At 35.2% G+C, this 20,824-nt stretch overlaps 3 protein-coding genes across 35 annotated transcripts in view; 2 read left to right on the forward strand and 1 right to left on the reverse strand.

Annotated features, from left to right (window-relative positions):
* Positions 1-20,824, reverse strand: part of LOC102614923 (uncharacterized) — a 46,143-nt gene that overhangs the window by 12,175 nt on the left and 13,144 nt on the right. The window lies entirely within an intron of this gene.
* Positions 219-5,436, forward strand: LOC102614156 (protein arginine N-methyltransferase PRMT10). 2 transcript variants are annotated; one of them, XM_006475724.4, is made up of 8 exons: positions 219-741; positions 896-1,088; positions 1,195-1,300; positions 2,003-2,192; positions 2,888-3,073; positions 3,175-3,258; positions 3,689-3,909; positions 4,871-5,436. In XM_006475724.4, the coding sequence occupies exons 1-7, from the start codon at positions 502-504 to the stop codon at positions 3,863-3,865; spliced, it is 1,176 nt and encodes a 391-aa protein (XP_006475787.1). In that variant the 5' UTR covers positions 219-501; the 3' UTR covers positions 3,866-3,909; positions 4,871-5,436. The 2 variants fall into 2 exon arrangements, with proteins under 2 accessions (XP_006475787.1, XP_006475786.1); XM_006475723.4 differs by having other exon boundaries at positions 220-741; positions 4,874-5,436.
* Positions 12,122-17,882, forward strand: LOC102613557 (hypothetical protein). 32 transcript variants are annotated; one of them, XM_052438588.1, is made up of 6 exons: positions 12,122-12,347; positions 13,204-13,645; positions 14,012-14,811; positions 15,576-15,926; positions 16,492-16,623; positions 17,619-17,882. In XM_052438588.1, exons 2-4 carry the CDS (start codon positions 13,244-13,246, stop codon positions 15,622-15,624), a joined length of 1,251 nt encoding a protein of 416 aa, XP_052294548.1. In that variant the 5' UTR covers positions 12,122-12,347; positions 13,204-13,243; the 3' UTR covers positions 15,625-15,926; positions 16,492-16,623; positions 17,619-17,882. The 32 variants fall into 32 exon arrangements, with proteins under 32 accessions (XP_052294548.1, XP_052294575.1, XP_052294527.1 ...); XM_052438615.1 differs by having other exon boundaries at positions 16,492-16,613; XM_052438567.1 differs by having other exon boundaries at positions 16,504-16,623.

Genomic DNA, 20,824 nt, shown 5'->3' on the forward strand with positions numbered 1-20,824 from the left:
ATGTCTTTTGGTGCTTTTTATGGTGCTAATTATTGTGAACAAATCATTGTACAAAGAAAATGATAAAGATTCCAGAGGTTTAAGGGCTGAAAGAAATAAAATGCGTCTCATTTAGATTATTGTATTAATTAATTTTTTTCTGTGGTTAATAAATTAATTTTGATTATTGTATTCATTAATTTTATCTGTCAACGTTGGTCAAAATTTTATGTCAAAATATTTGCAAGAAAAATATCTTCCTCGGCTCAGCCCTCGCGCGGTTCAACGATCAGATCAACCGAAGCGAGAATAATTAAATAGAAGCGCGCGCACCAAGTGTCGACGTGGCATGCAGTGATGGCAGAGCGTTCTCCCACCAGCCAAAACAAACACAGCAGCTAAACCCTACATTTCAATAGCGACGTCGCCCTAAAGCCCTCTCTCGCACTCTCTCTCGAGCCTTCTTGAATCTCTCACTCAATACGGTGCGTAGCGAAACACCGTGTGCGAGTAGACGCAGCCATGGGGAGCCACACAAACGGCGTCGTATCAGGTGATCTTGCGGGGAGCAGCAATGGAGGAGGAGGAGGAGGAGGAGGAAGAGGAGGCGGAACAGCAACGGTGGACAAAGAAGTGGACTTCGCGAACTACTTCTGCACCTACGCGTTTCTCTATCACCAAAAAGAAATGCTCTCCGATCGAGTCCGCATGGACGCTTACTTCAACTCCATTTTCCAAAACAAACACCACTTCCAAGGGAAAGTAAGTTTCCTTTTACTTTCGTGTCTCTACTTAGTTTGCATTTTTGCAATTGTACAATACGCGCTCTTACTTCAGCTTAATTAAATCTTATTAGTTAATAGTTGTAGGCTTTGGTGTAGAAATTTGTGATTAATTCTGTGTTGTTGTGGTGAAGACTGTGTTGGATGTAGGAACTGGTAGTGGCATTCTTGCAATTTGGTCCGCACAAGCTGGTGCGCGGAAGGTATATGCTGTGGAAGCTACCAAGATGTCGGACCATGCTCGGACACTTGTCAAAGCGAATAATCTTCAGGATGTGGTTGAAGTGATTGAGGGCTCTGTAGAGGATATTGTCCTGCCGGAGAAAGGTTCATGTCATTTGCTTTTGCTGTAGCTAGATGATTTTGAAATGGATTGAGTTCATTGGGCCTTGTGGTTTTCGATTCTGATAATAGATTTATGGTCAATGTGCAGTTGATGTGATTATCTCTGAGTGGATGGGATACTTCCTTCTGCGTGAATCTATGTTTGATTCAGTGATATGTGCTCGTGACCGCTGGTTGAAGCCAACTGGAGTTATGTAAGTAATTTGAGATGCCAAAGGGTGAAGAAACACTTTATATATGCGGCGCAACTGATCATCTTGTGGATTGTCTCTTATTTGACATTTCAACGTAAAAACACCTAGTACAAAGTGATTGGACTTTTGTTCTCTAACTGTTATCCTTGCCTTGATTCTGACTAGTGAAAGACAGCTTATATGTTAAATTCTGAGAGTAGGTTATATAGGGATATAAATTTGTACCTGTTGGCTGATGAATGATGTTTGATTTTCCTACGGTAAATGTTGATTGTCAACGGCTAGAATTGACTACCGACACTAGTAGGGGTGAATGCTATGTTAAGATTCTGGAGCGATTTCCCATCATAGAAAAATAATTTCTCATGATGAGGGGGAACAAGTGCAATTATGATTCAGATTGAGTGCAATTAACTGTAGGAAGGAGTATAGTGGGAATTTATCATTTCTCGGCAAGTTAGTGGAATTACCACAACTAGGGAGCGAATAACGACAATGCCAATCACATGGTAGAAGGGCAGATTAGTGAAGGTGTTCAAATTGACAATTGGATGTTCTACTGAGCTTATCATTCTCTTGTCCTTAGTTTCCTTTATATTGCAGACTTAATGTTTCTTCTGTCTTTTGGTTTGAAAAGTTTATTGCTTTTATAATCAGCGACTCATTTGTGAATGGTTGACCAAACAAGCATTTTTCTCTCAGGTATCCTAGTCATGCTCGCATGTGGGTGGCACCAATTAGGTCTGGTTTGGGGGATCAAAAACAGCAGGATTATGAAGGAGCACTGGATGATTGGTATAGTTTTCTGAAAGAGACTAAAACTTACTATGGTGTTGATATGAGTGTTTTAACAAAGCCCTTCTCTGAAGAGCAGAAGAAATATTATCTGCAGGTAAGTTTTAGAACTTTGTTGCTTTTGAATTTTAATATTGTGAATTTATTAAAATCAACGGCACTAAATCTTTACCTTTGATGCTGCTTAAATTTAGGTTAAATTTTATGTATGATGTTGTATGTTGTCCAAACACCTTTCCATTAATGTAATTCAGATTTCAGAAGCTATAGCAATGGGTCTAACATCCCTATATTACACTCTTTCCTCCCCCATGCCCCCTTTCCGATCACTCTAAAGTGTTGAAGTGCTAACAAACTGTGCCTTTATGTGAGATTGGCTGAGTGAATGATGATGTGACTATACCTGCTGATGTGTTACTCAATTCATGTCATTTTATCAAAGGAGAATTTATCTTTGAAATCTCTGGCTGATTGGAAGGGAGTTAGGTCAGTGTTTTATTGACTATGTATCTAATTGATGCTTTTTTATTGAATACCTCATTCAATAAGAACTTGGATTTCCCAAGTCTTGAGTATTGTATCATTGAACTTGTGAACCATATTGGACTTAGCTTCTTGTATAGAAGGTACTTTCTAAAGCACCTGACAAAAATCCACTTTGTTACTCTTATATCACATTCCCTTGAAGAATGAAAGAGCTTGTTTATCAGATTGACCTTTTATGCACAAGACATTCTGCTTTCTCCTTTTTTCTGTCCTGCATTTAATGAGAGAATTCTATTAATTTTGCAGACATCATTGTGGAGCAACCTTCATCCTGATCAGGTTATAGGGACAGCAGCTGTTGTGAAGAATATCGATTGCTCTACTGCTACTGTGGATGACATTCGTGAAGTCAGATCAAAATTTTTGTCATCAATCAGAGGAGAGGGCACAAGGCTTTGTGGGTTCAGTGGATGGTTTGATGTCCATTTTAGAGTAAGTTGAGCTCCTGTGCACCCTTATTATGGTGCATGCTAATGTTCTCAGTCATCCACATACTGAGGAAAGTATGATTCTGATGCCTTTTTGTGCACCAGGGAAGCACGGAGGATCCAGCTCAGCAGGAGATTGAGCTGACAACTGCCCCTAGTACTTATAATGGCACACATTGGGGCCAGCAGGTGTATATCTCCCAAAAATATATCCTCTTTGGATTATCTTCAAATTTAAAATGCTGAATTGATTCATGGATGGCTTAATTTACCTGTCTTTATTTCTCTTTGTCTCAATATCATCAGAGTTATGCATGTCATAAGTATTAGCCACATTGACCTGTATATCATGCAGTAGCTAAGTGTGTGTTCTGCTGGTGTGCAAAATGGTCAAGCTTGCACAGCATTTAGCGACTTCCATAAACTTTTCATCATATGATTTGTTGCAATACTATTGCCCTTGTCAGAATTTAGGCCTCAGCTCTTTTTCTTGCATGCATAGTGTGTTCCTATATAACATTTTGCAGTGCTGGTATGTTTTGCTTATTTCTTATGTTCGTGGCTTCTGCTGGTGCACCATCCACTCCTTTCTAATTTTTCTGTTTTCTCCATTTAACAGGTTTTTCTCTTCCGTCCTTCCGTTCGTGTTAGTGAAGGGGATGATCTGAATGTTTCTTTCTCAATGACTCGTTCTAAGGAAAATCATCGGTTGTTGGAAGTTGAGTTTAGCTGTGAGATTAGAGAGTCTACTGGGCAGATACTTCCGCCAATCAAAAACAAGTTCTATATAGAGTGAAGAAGGAAACAGGTCACATAATTGGTACTCTTCCATTCGCTGAGGTACATATTATAGCTCCTTTATTTTATAACAATCACAAAGCATGATTTGTACAGAGAAACTATGTTAAAAGAAAATGAGTATTCTATATTAAGCCTTAGCGCATAAGCCTGGGCTAAGGCCATAGATTAAGATAATGGCACTCTTTGCCCAATCTCAGTTTTGTGGGCCTAATCCTGTGCTACTTGTTCTTTTCGTGTCCTCTTGCCTATGTAGCCTAGAATCTTCCCATGCGTCCAAGAACTTTTGCACTCACAGGCTTATTATGACTAGAGTTGGCAACATAATATAGTCTGTTACTTCTTATCAAATATTTGAAATATTTATTAGAAATCTGTTTAACTTGTAATTTCTAAACATTTTAAAGCACTTGATCTGAATTTTGGAAGCTATTAATTACAACTTTTTATGTTATTGTTTGCCTAGATCTAGCTAGTTTCTAAAGGCCTCATTTTTAAATTTGCAAATACAAAATTTTGATTACATTACGAAATTGGATTGGCTCATATGAAAAAAAATTATTTTTCTTATTATTGTCTGTAGATCTCAGTGTTTTGAGGTTGGATCCTCCTGTTTCAGAAACTGATTGTATGAACAGAAAAAAGTTTTGCCATAAATAATCCCATATAGACTGGAAAAGACGAAGCAACTAGAAGAAATAATAATTTGGAAGTTAGAACTCCATGGTTATGCACGGATATATACATTTTTTTTGTTTACGTGCATCTTCATTCCTGTGGTTTAAAATCTCTTACCCCAGTAGTTCACCATCAGTTGCAAACCAATTTTTGCTAGAGTCAGATTGTAAGTATGCTTCCCTGCTGCACTGGGGTCAACATGTGATTAGTGTGCTAATATCCTTTATATGGCAATTCCTTCTTGGATTTTTTTGTTTCGTTATGCATTTGATATTTCATTCTTTAGTATAAACTCTCCTGACTATGTTTCATTTCCCTTTCCCAGCAGTGCCTGTATGCAAGAGATGTGACCTTTATGTTTTGGCACTTCTGATCGTGTTCTTGGATATGGCTCTTTCCAAAATCCCATAAAATGGGTGTTTTGGTTCCTTACTTTGCAGCATGAATGTTCTGGCCTTCCTGTTGTGTTTGAAATGATAGTTTTTGTTAACTTTACTGGAATTGTCTCTATAGTCTTTCTTTCCTGCTTTCCTTCTCTATAATTTTCCTTAGTTTCCCCACCACCACCACCATCCCTTCTCAAGTTTTTCGTTTTTGTTCTCTTGGGGGGTAGGTGGGATCTGATTTTCATACAAGGTCAAAAATATACAAAACGCTGCTGCTTTTGACAAAGGTTTCAGGCAAATGTTTATAAATGACTTACTGCTGTTGTTGCAGTGGCTTTCAGACAAACTGTTGGACAGAGGACTGGGAATTGTATATCATTGATAGTTCTAGCATCCATGGTTTCAATCCTTTGTGGGGGTAGTATTTGTTATTTACAAAAACTCCCGCCAGTACTCAATTACGGGATTTATTCCCACGAAATCTTCAGATTCCGACTTAAATTAACTTGCTTGCACATTTCAGATTGAAATTCACGTCATTTTTTTTTAGAAGTGTTAAAAGTTTGTGGAAGCCCCTGACACCGAGTCTAAAGAGAGTTTGACGGACCAGACTTTCTATGCACTGTGTACCCATCGCACGCAGAAATTGAGATTGGGTTGGCCTTTCTCGGTGCTAGGAATGAATAAGAAACATGGCAAGTGGAGATTTTTTTTTTTATAAAATAAAATAAAATGCACAGCTGGTGGCGAAAGTTATGTTATGCATAACATATATCCACCATTAACTAGTGGCAACTTGCAGTAGCGTCGTTGTGCCAAAGCTGTTCTATTTTGACGGCTAAAGATGGCTGGCCGTTGCCAGTTTCATCTTTGGGTTCAAGTTAAAAGACGTTGTTGCATACTTGGTTGTCATCAACAAACACCCTTAAACTTCAAAATAAATCCATTTGCTGCGACTTCCCACGCTTAAGGATCAATATAAAATCCGTGATTAAATTTCACATGCGCATGCACACAGATGCACATGCATGGGCTTTAATTAGGCCGGAAGCAGCTTTCCTGCTAATTATTGTATAAATAAATAAAATCACACAAAATTTTCAATTTGTCAACTCATTCAAAGTCCAACCCCCAATCTGGCTATCTCTCTCTCTCCTACAGCATTGTTTGGCTATGAAAGCAAAGTTGTTTATTTCTCTCCTTAACTTAACTTGAGGCTTTGTTTTCCTTACTCAATCCCCACAAGCTAACTAATTAAGCCAGTGCTCCTGTTAGATATATAAGATAAGATCTGTAAAGTTTCTTTACAACTCTGCACGTGTTTGCTTTTTATCTTTCTGAGGACCCGGTCGATCAGGATGCATAGATCATCGAGCAGTACTTCGAGAGCCTCAGATGAGTTCATGGTCAACATGTTGCCAGCTTCTCTAGGTGTAACCATGGCCTCTTCGTCTCCTTTATTAGCGTCCGACCACGATCGTGACTTGCCAACGTACGCTAATATTCCCATCTCTGATGCCACCAAGAAGGAAATGGCAGCTATGCATCGGAAGTCGTCTTTAGGAGAGAACGCTATTCATCTCATTCCACTTCTACTCATTTTCTGTGCTTTAATTCTCTGGCTCTTTTCTCTTCCAGGTAATTAGCCGATTAATTCATTGATACCCTCATATTCTCATGTGATGAACGAGTACTCTTGTTTCACACTCTTATTAAGCTGTTATTATTATTATTATATTTTATATTCTTCTATACAGAATTTGGGTATGTACTCCTTTTTTTTAATTTCAATAATGCAGTTGAAAGTTGAACGAACTATAGAATTAACTGACCTCGATGATGTTATTGTAAATTTTTTTTTTTTTTTTTTAACTGGATGTTATTGTAATTTGCTACCATTAGTTGGTGGGTTTTGGGTGCGTATTAAACGACGTATCGTCTATGCTAAACTCTACAAACGTCATCTCGTCTGTCTTTCAAATATCTCAACGACAAGAGGGACAGTGTGCGATCACTCGTTCTCATTTTTGAAAATAAGAGGACATTTCGTCCTTTTACTTCTTTAGCCACACGTCGCCAACAAGGCCCATTAATTGTTTCATGGGCTGGACTTGTTCAAGCACTTTGGCCCATTAATGAAGTCACCCCAGATTCGGTCATCACAATTCTGAAACAAATGGCATGTGACACGTCACATAGAAAAGAGTAACTGCTGACTAGTCCCTGTTGGTTAAATTAATCTGAAAACGGTCAGAAATGATTTATCTACCAATTACCAAAAGTAAGAAATGGGATGTGTCTTTTTCGATTTACGATTTAGAATGGGACATGAAACTGATTGGCGGTGGCTGGTGTTGGCAAAGTTGCAATCAAAATTCTGTCAGCGAATACGATTGATGAACATTGAAAGACTTGCGCCATAATGAGGTCGATCTATATTCTGTAGTAATAACAATCATTAAGATAAGAATGCTACCAATCATCATTGTCATCATGACTGCTATTAGCCCACCATCATTAATTACATGAATGAACGGGATCGGGCTACAGTGCAACAGTGATATCGTGCTACAGTTGCACCAGTCGTTAGATTCACTTAAATAAATAGGGTCTACTTAAATAGATGAGAATCCAACGGTTGGGTGTAACTGTAGCACGGTACCACAATTGCACCATAATTTTATCCGAATGATAGATAAACTGGGCCGCATGTAATTCATGGGAGTTTTAAGATCTGTACATAATTTATTTGCCAAAATAGAAAATGATGGTAAGATATACCCTACGTTTATATATAAATAGATTTTAATTAAAAAAAATAAGCCACACAAGATTCTGCTCATTTTCTTTGGAAACAAAAAATTAAAGTGGATATTTACTGTTGATATATATATATAGCATTTTTTTAATGAGATTTATAGTGTTATATTCGATAATTAATTTCATTTGAATGAACGGGATCGGGCTACAGTGCAACAGTGATATCGTGCTACAGTTGCACCAGTCGTTAGATCCACTTAAATAAATAGAGTCTACTTAAATAGATGAGAATCCAACAGTTGGGTGCAACTCTAGCACGGTACCACAATTGCACCATAATTTTATCCGAATGATAGATAAGCTGGGCCGCATGTAATTCATGGGAGTTTTGAAAGTACTTTGAAATGCAAAATTTTAGACTTCTTGACCGAGCAAGAATATGGGTCCTCCCTATAAGTTGGCAAGGCCTCACGTAGTACGTTTCTTTCCTTTCGAATTAGGAAAGGATAAGTAGTTAAAACAAACGGAGGGGGAGGGGAGTGGGAATCAACTCGTTCAATATAATTTCAAAGAACAATTGTCTAATTGAGATTTTGAAAGGTTCGTTGTGTAGGAGTCATTCTCTTTCTTATATTATTATTAAAAAAAAATTCTCGACTTTTCAACTAAATTGATAAATTATATATTCATTTTTCTCTACAAAATAGTCAAAATCTTTACATCCTTTTTTTTTTTTTTGGTTACTATCATACTTGAATTATATAATTGTGTCTTTAAAATAGGGATAAAAAATTAAAACTTGCACGTATTTACAATGAAATTTGAAAGTACTTTTTTTACGAAACATTTGTATTCCATAGTGCTTTTTTTATTTTCATTTTTTTCAAATATTATCATTTAGTAACCTATTGTACATGGGAAAGAAAAAAATTACGTGCATTGTTATTTTTATTGTGAGCTGAAAAGTATTCCCAAGAAAAAGCAAAACATAGAAACAATCAAGCAAGGCCGTGAGCTATGTACATAACAGCTTGAACATGATTCATGCCTCAATTTCAGGGCAAGCAGAATCTTGTTTACAAGCAACACATACACAACCAAACCCAAAAGAAAGAAAAAATAAAGGGATGATCTCTAACTTTAGCACAAGAATATTGCCTTTTGTTATTTGTTTGTTTGCTTGAAAATGAAATATTGTGTTAAAAGAAAGAGAATGGGTGGGGGAGCGAAGAGTGAGACAAATTATTTAAAAAGCTTGGAGATCCATTAAGCTGGCTGGGGATATCTAAGAGGAAACGTATATCCAATATTAATGCCTTTAAGGCACGTTTACTACTTCCAAGATATTTTCTTATATGATTATTATCACTTTTTGTGAACTTTACTCGAATACAACTTGCCAACCGTTCACAAAACCCAAATGCACACACAAACCTTTCATTTGATTTAGGGTAATTTATTTATATTATTGTAGAGTGACAGTTAAGTTCCTAATCTACTTTTCAAATGCCTATAATATCCATTTCTTTACAAAATCTTTTTTGACAAGCACATTACATTGGATTTTTCAACAAATATGATAGTAACTTAAAAACCCAACAAGCATGTTCTTTCTTGTATACTATATATTTTAGTGTCAATGATGTTATGGGTAATTAAATATAAAAATAAAAAATAAAAGACCAAAATGGTAAAAATAAAAAAAATTAAGAACTGAAGTGGTATTTCGGATTTAACCAAGTGATTTTGAAATAATGTTATTTGATCGGTGGTCTATATCCAAATTTCTGAGAGTGGTAAGGATTAAAAAGATCAATTCAAACTTGCACTACTTTAATTTTTAAAATAAGGGTTATTTCCACCCAACCCCCAAATGTTTTAACATTTTCACTTCACCCCTAAATGTTTCAACAATTTCTATCCCACCCCCATTTCGGTTAGTTTGACCATTATTTTTAATGGAGCTGTTTAAAATTTAAGTAAATATCAGAAATGACTCTTATCTTGAATTGAAGAAGAATTAAATGACATAAAATGTTAATCTAATAATTGATATTTATATTAAAAATTCTTAATTAAAGCTAATTACACACTAATTCCATCAATTAAATTATCAAATAAATTTAATTTATCATCACCAAATAATATTTAGGACATAAATTTTCAAATTTATCCTTTGGTCATTAGAATAAACAGTCAAATTTATGGATTTGGGTGTGGGGTGGCGATTGTTGAAACATTTGGGGGTGCGGTGGAAAATGTTAAAACATCAGGGGGCAAGGCGAAATTAACCCTTAAAATAATAACAACGAAAAGAAAAGAAAAAGTGTTATTTTCATAGGCTATATGGTCATGACCCTCTTGACTGTTTTTCATTGGATACACATGATGTGAATAATTGCGCGATTGTTGGTTGACATGTTCAGAAGCCTAATGCCATCAGTCAAAATAAGGCAATTACCCGGTTGGCTGCTGTTGAAATTTCGTTGTTGTATTATTAGCAACAATCTTGACCACACAAAAGCAGCCCGAGTGGCCAGGGCTGCTGCCCTCCAACTTGGAGGGCAGCAGTTCGAACCCCCACAAAAGCATTGTGGGGGTATTTCCTTCCTCAATTAATTTGAGTGAAGGTAGTCTTCTCCCTTACCCATGAGTGAGGAGTAGACATCCCTCGAATATTTGTGAGGGTTAAAATCTGGGCAGAGCTCCATTAGCATTGATGTCAGTTGGTCCCAGTAATAGTCTGATTTATAAATATCAGTAATAGTCTGATTTATAAATATCAGTAATAGTCTCATGTATATGAGTTGTAATCTGAGCAATAGTCTCATGTAATCAAAAAAAAAAAAACAATCTTGACCACACTTTTTTTTTTATCATTAAATGAATGTTTAATTGATCAGTCACATATTTCAATATTATATAAAATCTGAGGACATTTTAATTTTGTTAAAATGAGGGTATTGAAATATTTATTTTTTTTATCTTTTAGTGGCATCCACACTTTGTAACTAAAATATAAAAAAATATAAATCTCAATACATTAGAAGCTGTGTTTTATATAGTCTTTCTCTAGTGTATGCGTTCTTATTTTTTTAAGATAAACACAAAATTTGTAATTTTTAAACCGCACGGTTTAAGAAAATATCCGTATTAAAAAAATACGGGCACACGCACCTGAGAGTAAGGTAAGGGTCATTATAAATTTGAGAATTTGATACTGAAAATACTATCATATAACTCTAACTCTAAGATCATGAAACTATGTTTCCCTTTTTATTGACCAATTCAACATGGGTTCTTTTCCTTTTTATGCTTGGGTACACTATCTCACACTTACACGCATTGTTGTATGAAAATAGCAATTTTTTTTTTTTTTTGAACTCATTGTGTAGTGTAACTCACCCTTAAAAAGCAACTTAGAAAAAACAGCCTAAGTTCCCCTTTAGGTAATTAATTATGTTTGGCTCATGTGAGATTGATGATTCTAACATTGATGCTCTGCAATGGATGTTCACGAAGCCATAGCAATATTGATCCCATACCCAGCATAATGTCGTGCTCGATTTGGTGCACCTAATCTCATGCTCGATTCGGTGCTTGCTTCGACATTAATTGTTAAGAATCTATGGATAAAGCTCACCACAAAGATCAGACTTACAAAAGAAAGTCACCCGTAGACCTGTCTGTTAATAACGGATAAATTATTTATTCTCAAAGACGAAAACAAAAGTTTTGTAATTCACTCCTCTCACGATTAGAAGAAATTTTTTTCTTAATTTAAAATATAAATGTCACATTATTTATCATTATATTACTCGAGAAACAAAGTATTACTACTTAGTAAGACGCATTAGCTAATCTCAACATTTAATTTAGTATCGACGCTATTATGATGTCAATTAAAATATAATCCATCAGAAAATCTATTAAAAATTAGCATCACTAGAAATTAAAATACAAAATGAAAATAATGAATTCCTAATAAGAAATAAGTTAATTATTATCTTCTAATCCAAAAACATTTCAAACGTTATCACTCAAGCTTCTGGTCGGTCGAGTGATGTTCGAGCCTCCTCTTATATCTTCTTATGATATGAGGTTAGGCACAAATTTTCAAACCATACTCGATGTAGCTCTGGAATAAGTTTTAATGCATATAGATTCAACCCATTCACAAAAAAAAAAAAAGGAAAATGTGGATAACATAATTAATCCAAAAGCATGAAAAAATAAGAGAGAGAGAGAGAGAGAGAGTGCTAATACACGATAAGAGGGAACAGTTAATCCCAACTCAACAAGCTATTCTTAGGCGGTTTGGCAACTTGGCAGAGAAGCCATGCCATATTCCCTTTTTTTTGGTTTTGTTTTATTAATAAATTACTTAATACATATATATATATATATATATAAGTACATAAATAAGAATAATTCGCTATAATATAATCTTTCTTGTACTGCATTTTTATTTTTATTTTTATTTTTGAAAAAGAAAGATCCTATTAACTTAAGCCTACTAAAAATACACATAAAAGCTCCCGTAAAAATAACCAAACCACAAATATAATAAAAACAACAAAAAAGAAAAAACTCTTTCAAAAACAACGACAGCAATAATCTAAAACCGGACGAGCGTTTCTCTTCAATCGATACAAGGTCAGTCAATTTTTCTTCTCTCTTTTTTTTTTTTTTGTTCCTTTTTTTTTCTGTTTCGTAATTCAGTTAATTTCTTTTTTTTTTTTATAACTTTTAGGATCTGATTTTGCGTTTAATTTTTATTATCTTTGTTTGGATTATTAATGTTTACTGCGCAAAGTTTAAATTTTGCTTGTTTACTCCTTGTTTTGTGTTTTCTTTGATAATTCAGTTTCTGTTTGGTTGCTGAGAAAAAAAAAAAAAAACGGAAGGATACTGAAAGAAAGAAACATCAGCATTTTTTATTTTTTATTTTTTTAAATATAAAAGAGTTTGAACTTAGTAAAAACACTTATTTGAAGCTCGGTTTATTTTAAGCTTTGTTTATTTAAGATTTCTTTGATTTCTTTGATCAGTTTGATTCTTTTTCTTTTTCCTGCATTTTCTCAGCAACCAATCAGAGGCTGTAAGTGTGTGTATGTAGTGCCGTTTCCATTTTCTGATCATTGAATCTGCTTTGACTGATCGCTTCAGTATTGTTTTTGTTCTTTGATTTTCCTATTAAGGTCTCCATTGTTGAGTTCTGCATTTAAATTTTTGTAAGTCTCTGTTTCTTTGGCAAAAAAGAGATATTGAAGACCTTCACATTACTAAATGCAGCCGTATTGTTGCATGGTGGATTTGAATTTGATCTTATAAATCTCAGTCATACATGATTAAGATCAATGTCTTCTAATCGATTAATTTCTTCTGAGGATTTCATTTGTCTACAAAACTTAACATTTTGATCATGTTATATGAATCTTGTTCATTGTTTGTTATGCTATCTTCTGGCGTGCTTCTTGTTTCTTATTTCAGTCACTTTGTTTTGCTGCAGATTTGGAAACATTGGGATTTCAGGTGATAATACAGCACCAATGAGGTTTAAGAAAGGAGATAAAGTGGAAGTTTTAAGCCAGAAGGAGGTGCCCTCGGGCTCCTGGCGTTGTGGGGAGATAATTTGTGGAAATGGCCACAACTACACTGTTAGGTATGATGGGGATGCAGCTTCTACTGACAAGACAGTGTTTGAGAGGGTATCCAGGAAGGCCATCAGGCCATGCCCTCCTTCACTTGACGTTTCTGAATATTGGGTTCCTGGTGATGTAGTGGAAGTGTTTAACAATTATTCTTGGAAAATGGCAACAATTTCAAAGATCCTGGGGAAAAAGTACTTTTTGGTTAGGTTACTTGGATCTTCCTTGGAATTCAAAGTCAGCAAATTTGACATTCGGGTGAGACAATCCTGGCTGGAGGACAAGTGGATTGTGGTAGGAGAGGTATTTTTTGTCTGACTCTGTTTCTTCTACTAAGCTATGTATTGATTTATTTTTTGCAGTTCCTTGTTCACACATGGTGCAATGTCAATGTACTTCTTGTATGCATTTTATTTCTTTTATTTCTGTTGAACATTCATGTTGTACTTGGTTAACATCTTCTGATATTCATCAGTACTTTCATAGAGTGAACTTGAAGTTGAGTTCAAAGTTGAATATTTGAACTGTGCAATTTATCTAGGGATTGTAGTGATATGGATCTTCTTGTAATTTTCAACTGCTGTACATCTTCTACAGATGACTAAATGATATATCGAGTATAATTAAATTATTAATCAAAATCTTCATTTATTTTGGTTCTGTATTCAGGGTTCTAGCAGTCGTGAAGATGGGAAGTACTACAAAAGTCCAACTTTGAAGTACTGCCAAAATTCAAGCTTCCAAACTAAGAAGTCGAACACGAGGATTAATCTTCACACAAAAGATGAAAGCTTTCCTGTGAAGAACAGAGTGAATATCATTTCCAATATTGTTTCATCTAGAATTCTGAAAAGAGGGTCTTCTTATCATTATTCTGAGGTTGAAGGAACTGGAACTGCAGAGAAATTTAGAGCGGTCGACAAAGATGGCAGGTTGCTCCGGGTGCTTGCTGCAAATCGATCCTTGTTGCCTGAGCAGGCAGATGCTGTTGCTTTTCCAAGAGAAATGCAGGATGAAAGTAACATGCATCCTTTTTTTAACGATGGAACGACTGGGTTTTGTGATGGGGAAGTGGAGAGGAGAAGATCAAGTGCAGCTGTTGGATGTTCATTAGCAATGAACTTAGATTCAAATGATGCTCATAGTGTTGCATGCTCTGTTGGTAGTTGTAGTATCAGTATCAATAATTCCTATAAATTACCTCGTCATGTTTCTGCAGGTCCTACAGAAGACAGTAATGGTAATTTTAGTGATGCTGAATCTTTTTGTCATTTGGCATATGACGAAGGAAATTGTCACCTTCCAAGAAAAGAGGATTTGGCGGCTGAAATCCATAGGTTAGAATTGCATGCGTACCGTTGCACTATGGAGGCATTGCATGCGTCAGGTCCACTAAGCTGGGAACAAGAAGCATTGGTTACAAATCTTCGTCTTTCACTCCATATATCAAATGATGAACATTTAATGGAGTTAAGAAGCTTAGTTTCTGCTGATAATAGCATTCCCATTAGATGATAGGAAAATCTGGATTTACTTTTTGTCAAATTATTCTTTTCTAGTTGTAGAATCTGATAAAAATTTTCCTTGATTGCCCCACTTCATTGTAAGATGCAGGATAAATGAAAAATATTGTTTGTCTTGTTAATCCTTGGTTTTTGGTTTTATGCATATAGTGGTCTAGTTCGAAATTAATGTAACATAAACTTTGCAATTAATATTTCTGAGCTCATCCATGTGCATCTACAATGTTTTCTTACTCTCCCTTTTTCTTTCTTTCTTTCTTTTTGGATTTGTATCAGTTGACGTCCTTCATCTTTTTTAGTTTAGCAAAATAAATATTGAGATATACGAGGATTGAAATTTCCGACCATGTTGTACTTTTGAGTTGTAGGCACACAGATGTATGCTTGACCATGTGATTCTTCTGCCTACACCTGTGCGCTTATATTATATAAAGGAAGTTACTGTTTCTCCAAAGGGCAGAGAAGATTATTCTTATGATTCTCGCTGTCATTTTAATTTGCCTATCATTTGCATCTTTCTGTCATTTGATCCCCTTAACCAGGGTTGAGTAAGTTGGAATTAGTTAGTAAGGGAGTTGTTCCATGCTTTCTCGTGGATATGAATGTTCTATGGGACTGATACTTTTTAAATATTGATATCCTTTGTACAATTTGGTACTGTGATTATTTTCATATGAGGAAATTATTGATACTTCCCCTGCATTTTCCAGGCCCGAAGTTGGAGGCTTGCACACCTCACTTCCCAATGTCAGCAGATGAGTTGGGGTTTGACACCTTTTCTCTTGGTTTAAAATGAGGAACATTAATAGGATAGTCAACGATGAGTCGCTGATGTTGCTTATTCATGTGGTGGCCGGATTCTTCCATTTTGGGCGACCTGTTAGCCTTAGATACCTGAGTTGAATGATTTAAGACCAGGATATTGTGGCTGCACAGCATGACCTGATATGTGGATGCTGAAAGGTTTTTTTTCAAACCCACTGCAGATCATCATGCAAAATATCCCCTTGCTTGCTGATTGTTGTTTTAAAGCCTCTTTGATTCAAGGTCGTCACTTAGAAGTAATGATTTTGTTCCCTTTTTGGTTGCATTCATAGTGCTATTTATGCTTGTGTCCCTTTTCCCCCACAATGAAAAGTTTGAGATCATTGAAGCTCAGATGATGTCCTGCGAATCATGGATAAAAATTATGGAAGTACAGAAATTATGAAATAGGTTTCCTATTCTGTGCATTTTAGTCGGTTCTGGTGCATTGTGTGCACTCATTGGATAGTTGGTCAGCTCTTAGTGAAGTCTGGGAGGTTCTCTCCAGTTAAGCGTTTATATATCATAAAAAATTTGGTCAACATGGTTCACCTGTGAGTATAATTGACTATTGACCACAAGGTTTTAGGATTTGATGCCAAGTACCCCTCTGTGTGTATGATTATTGTGGTTCACTGACTCAATAAGTCATTAGTTGTCATCTGTTGATTTCTGACTTCTGTTTTTGGGATCTGTTTGTCATATTCTTATCCAATAAATCAAGCCTTTCATAATGGACAGTCTGATTCATGTTTCAATTTATTTGCATTTTCCTTGCTTTCATCTGACCTCTTGGTGATTGGAAACTGTATTACTAATCAGTTGCAGTAACAGATAACAACGGCTTGGGTTGTCATCTGTTGGCATTTTTCAGCATGTGAAGTTGGCTGAACAAACCATAAAAGTGGTTAGCATTTCCCCAGCTGCTATTGCTTCCTGCCATAGTAAGCCATTGTAGGTTTTGTTCTTTGTTAAATCCCTTTTTACTGATTTCTGTTTTTCTGGACCTCTCATGGAAACATGATTATATGGTTCCTAATGTTTATTTCTGGATTGCATGCTCATATGAATTACTAGTATGTGAAAGAGGAAATGAACAAGAGCAGGAATAGCGGAGTTGCATTTATAACTGGCACAAAGCACATTCCAAATGCTCGCACTAAACTCTATATTGTCCTATATTGTTTGTAAATATGTAGATGTTTGTGTTTTAAGTCTGTAAGAGTGGAATTTTAATTAAAGCAACACGTTGCAGCTTGTGGTAGCATCTGACTGAAGAGCATGGACTTTGATTATCACTCCGTAAAAAGTATCATCCCTGTTCTTGCTTTAAGCTTCGGTCACTGGAATCCAGAAATTTATACAACAAATGGACTGAGTTATGAATATAATGTTGAAGTGATTATTTTATGGATTTTAATATTTAAGTATTCCATATTGAGTGATTGAATCAAGTCCCGAAGCATGACAAAATAAAAATTGCAAAGAAAGCAATACTAACTACATGGCCATTAAACAAGACCTCGAATTTGGTGTCCAATTATCTGATTATGTGATGAGAGCTCTATAGATTTGGTAAAATAACCAAGATTTACATCTTTGCTGATTTCAAAGTTGACATGCCAACAATTTCTTCAATTCTAGATCACATTTATATCTATTGTGTTGCTTAGGGGATCATACATCGGTTCTTAAGCTGAATTATCATAAGAAATTTAGCCATCACATAATAAGCTTCTGGAGTGTTGGGCTGGAGACAAAATCCGGGTGGTGCCTGATCTTTTAAATAACGGCAATTAAAGTTGCAGATGCATAATTCATCACTTTAACACACATGGAGTCGTGTTTATTCCTTTCTTCTGCCATATAATTTACTTGTACCGTATTTGAGGGATTTCGAAACTTTTAACTCTTTTGCATTTCACATTTTTTATGTTTTTCTGATGCAGACGGTGAATCTATAGCTTATCACAGAGCTGGGAGCATTTTGCTGCCTTCCAATTTTCCGGAAACTTGAGGATAGATGCTGGCTTGGGCTGGGCCTAATTGATTATATGCTCGATCTGACATGCTTCCATTACAGCAGTTTGTAAAACTTTTGTGGGATAATATGTAGTTGCGCAAGTGTTGAGTCCTTGTCTTGTGTTGGCGAACAAAATTGTAGAACTTTCTGTTTAGTATGTTAATATCAGTCTACACTTATGGATTTTCCATTTTTAGGGTTTCAATTTGCTTCTCATTTTGAAAATGCAACCCCAAGAATGACAAGCCAACAATGCAATTTAATTGAAACACTAATGTGAAAATGTAATGCATTTTGGATTTACGTTATCGTTATTCATGTTTTCGTCGTTTCAAATTCAATGATTAATGGAGACAATGAGCCTCGTGTTTTGAGGACTAGATTGTAGCAGTAGGTCAGAGTCCCCATCAAATTATGAACAATCAGTTCCGCAATATTGGCCTCATTATTGCTACACTACACTCTCTGTTACTCTATGGCCTGTCCTATCCCTATAGCTCAATTCTGTATAAATAAATCCAACCTTTCAAGTCCCTACTCTCAAAGCAACCGCAATTACCGCAAAACTTTCTATATCAATTTTCTACTAAAATCTTATCTGGCACAGTAAAAAAATTGCATAATTAAAAAACAAATATATATCTTTGAAAAAAAGAAAAATTGTTTGCTTGCAGGAGCAAATGAATGCATTAAATAAAGGGGCAAAGGGGCACAGGTGGGATTGTCATGAAAATCACCAACAAGGTTCCAAGTTGTCATTCCTTGGTCAGAATAAGCAGCAATTTTATGTATAAGTTTACATATATAAGGATAGACACACACACACACACACACATTTTAAATAATGTGGGTATATCATACTGTTTTATTTTTATTTTATGAGATTGATTTTGATGGACTGAGTTGAGTTTCTTCTTCTTCTTCTTTTTCTCTAACTCTTTTTATCTTTTTCTTTGATTAAAGGAAAGACTTTAAAGAAAAGGTTTGGTGAATGCTGATGGATCAAAAGCCTACAAATGAGTTGTGCATTTAAATGGCTCCACCAAATCCCCTGCCATTGTCTCATCTGCATCTCTTCATGATTGGTACTCCCATGTGACGATGCCTCTCTATATGCGTATGACTTCTTCAGTGACTACCTTATTGCTGGCCCTAGCCCCTTTTGTCCCTTCATCTGTTTTGACTTGTCCATTTTCGTTTTACATTTTTAATATTCTTTTACCTCTAAATTTCACTAAATATATTCTTATCTTTTTAACATGGAGCAATCACATGTTGCTTTTAATGATCAGGCTACTTGGGATTGTTTTAATATACAATACATTACGTTAGTGGATTTAGTTGGTAAAGTTTTGTGTTTAAATAAAAAGTACGCAATTTGAAATTCTTTCGTATGAATGGATTGAGAAGGAAAAAAAAAAAATGCACTCACAGTCGACTGAACTACATTAATTCAAGGACTTTGAAAAAATATTATTAATCTCTTGATAATCAATCATGCGGCAGGTAGTAAGATGATCGTGAAAATAGAGAAGTGCCATGCTCGTGGGACATATTATTTATAATTAGTCCAATCATCCAAGAAGAAATTTTCAATTTTTGCTTAAGAGCCCAGACAAGGTCGCATTAATCAAGGGCAGACATGAGCCAGCTAAAATGCTTTGGCAGAAGCGCTGAAATAGGAGGCATATGGGATTAAATTAATATGCAAGTTTTAATTACAAGAAATTAATAATATCTCCTGCTATAAAGACTACAAGCACGCATTTACTAGGGATCCATAAAACCCAATTTTTTTTTTGGCCAACTTGGATATGATTTCCAGTTGTAATTGTCTTTCAAATTTTGTATAATATAAATCTTCTGTTGACAACCAAAAAAAAAAAAAAAAAAAAAAAAAAACTCCTTACTTGCAAGACATGCTACCTTAGAATTAGGAGTTTTCTTATAAAAGATTATTAATTATATCTGTAATTTAAGCAGTGTTTTTTTAAACCCAACAATATTGGGTCCCCAAATCCTCGTGTATAAACCAAAATCACATATTCAACTCACATGAACGTCTAGGATTCATCATCTGGGTGATTCTCCTGAAAATAAACATTAATTAATTAAATTAAGTAATAAATATGAATCGGACAATGAGCACATGAAATCTGAATCCGTGAGACACATGATACCCTGAGAATATTCTAAACATTTTGTGAAATTATGGAAACACAAGAAGAGCAAAATGATCAACACCAATGATATATCAGTTGGTCTAATATGATCTGCGCATAGGCATCAATCTTTTTTTTTTTTTTTTATCACTCGTTTTTGTTAATAAGAGAGAATACAAAGAGAGGGAAAGAAGTGGCCAAAAAATATATTGGGCAAGACATAAAAGCATAGAATAAAAAACAAAGCATATAATTAAATAATATTCAAGGGTGAGAGTGAGACTGAGAAGAAATGAAAATGAATTGTTTAACTTTGCTATTTTTGGGTCCATTGGAATGTTGAGTTTGTCGTATAGCAAAGTGAGGAGACATAGCGTAGATGTTAATGTGGAGGCATGCTGAAGACAAATCACAAATGAAGAGAAGCACTTTGGCTTTGGCCCTTACAATCATATTATTTAATTTTACAGACTAAGATTAGCGACATGGATTACTGTTAATCAGGTAAAGCTAAGCACGTACTACATATCATAACTAATATATAAATAATATCATGGGGAAAGAAAAAAGAAAGGGTCATGCAATTTTTTTAAATGAAAGCAGACACTTTCTCGATAATAAGGGTATGTCCAAATCACGTTGATAAATGATAATAACAATCGGACTAATAATTAATAATAAAAAGTAATAATCACGATGTTCTAGATTAACACATCGTGATTTGAAAGAATAAACAGGATTTTGTTTTAATGAAGATAGTCATTAATCCTTCCAAGACGTGCACAAGGGGGATGTTTAAAGGTACTAATAAAAGAGAAGCTCAAGGAATTGAAAATAAATAGGTTAATGAGGGGTAATTATAGATGGGATCACATGCTTTTGATTCCTTTTAACAAAAGCATAAAAACACACAGGGCAAATTCTTCATTAAAATGAAGTGAAGAGAGAAAGAGAGATCTTTGGTGAAGCC

The sequence above is a fragment of the Citrus sinensis genome, chromosome 1 (genome assembly GCF_022201045.2).
Source record: "Citrus sinensis cultivar Valencia sweet orange chromosome 1, DVS_A1.0, whole genome shotgun sequence".
Taxonomy (NCBI): Eukaryota; Viridiplantae; Streptophyta; class Magnoliopsida; order Sapindales; family Rutaceae; genus Citrus; species Citrus sinensis.

Coding starts and splice junctions, on each gene's coding strand:
- LOC102614156 (XM_006475724.4), top strand. CDS start 502: ATGGGGAGCCACACAAACGGCGTCGTATCAGGTGATCTTGCGGGGAGC. Junction 742..895: donor AACACCACTTCCAAGGGAAA/GTAAGTTTCCTT, acceptor GTTGTGGTGAAG/ACTGTGTTGGATGTAGGAAC. Junction 3,259..3,688: donor GCACACATTGGGGCCAGCAG/GTGTATATCTCC, acceptor TCCATTTAACAG/GTTTTTCTCTTCCGTCCTTC.
- LOC102613557 (XM_025097586.2), top strand. CDS start 13,244: ATGAGGTTTAAGAAAGGAGATAAAGTGGAAGTTTTAAGCCAGAAGGAG. Junction 13,646..14,011: donor AGTGGATTGTGGTAGGAGAG/GTATTTTTTGTC, acceptor TTCTGTATTCAG/GGTTCTAGCAGTCGTGAAGA. Junction 14,812..15,575: donor AATGATGAACATTTAATGGA/GTTAAGAAGCTT, acceptor TGCATTTTCCAG/GCCCGAAGTTGGAGGCTTGC.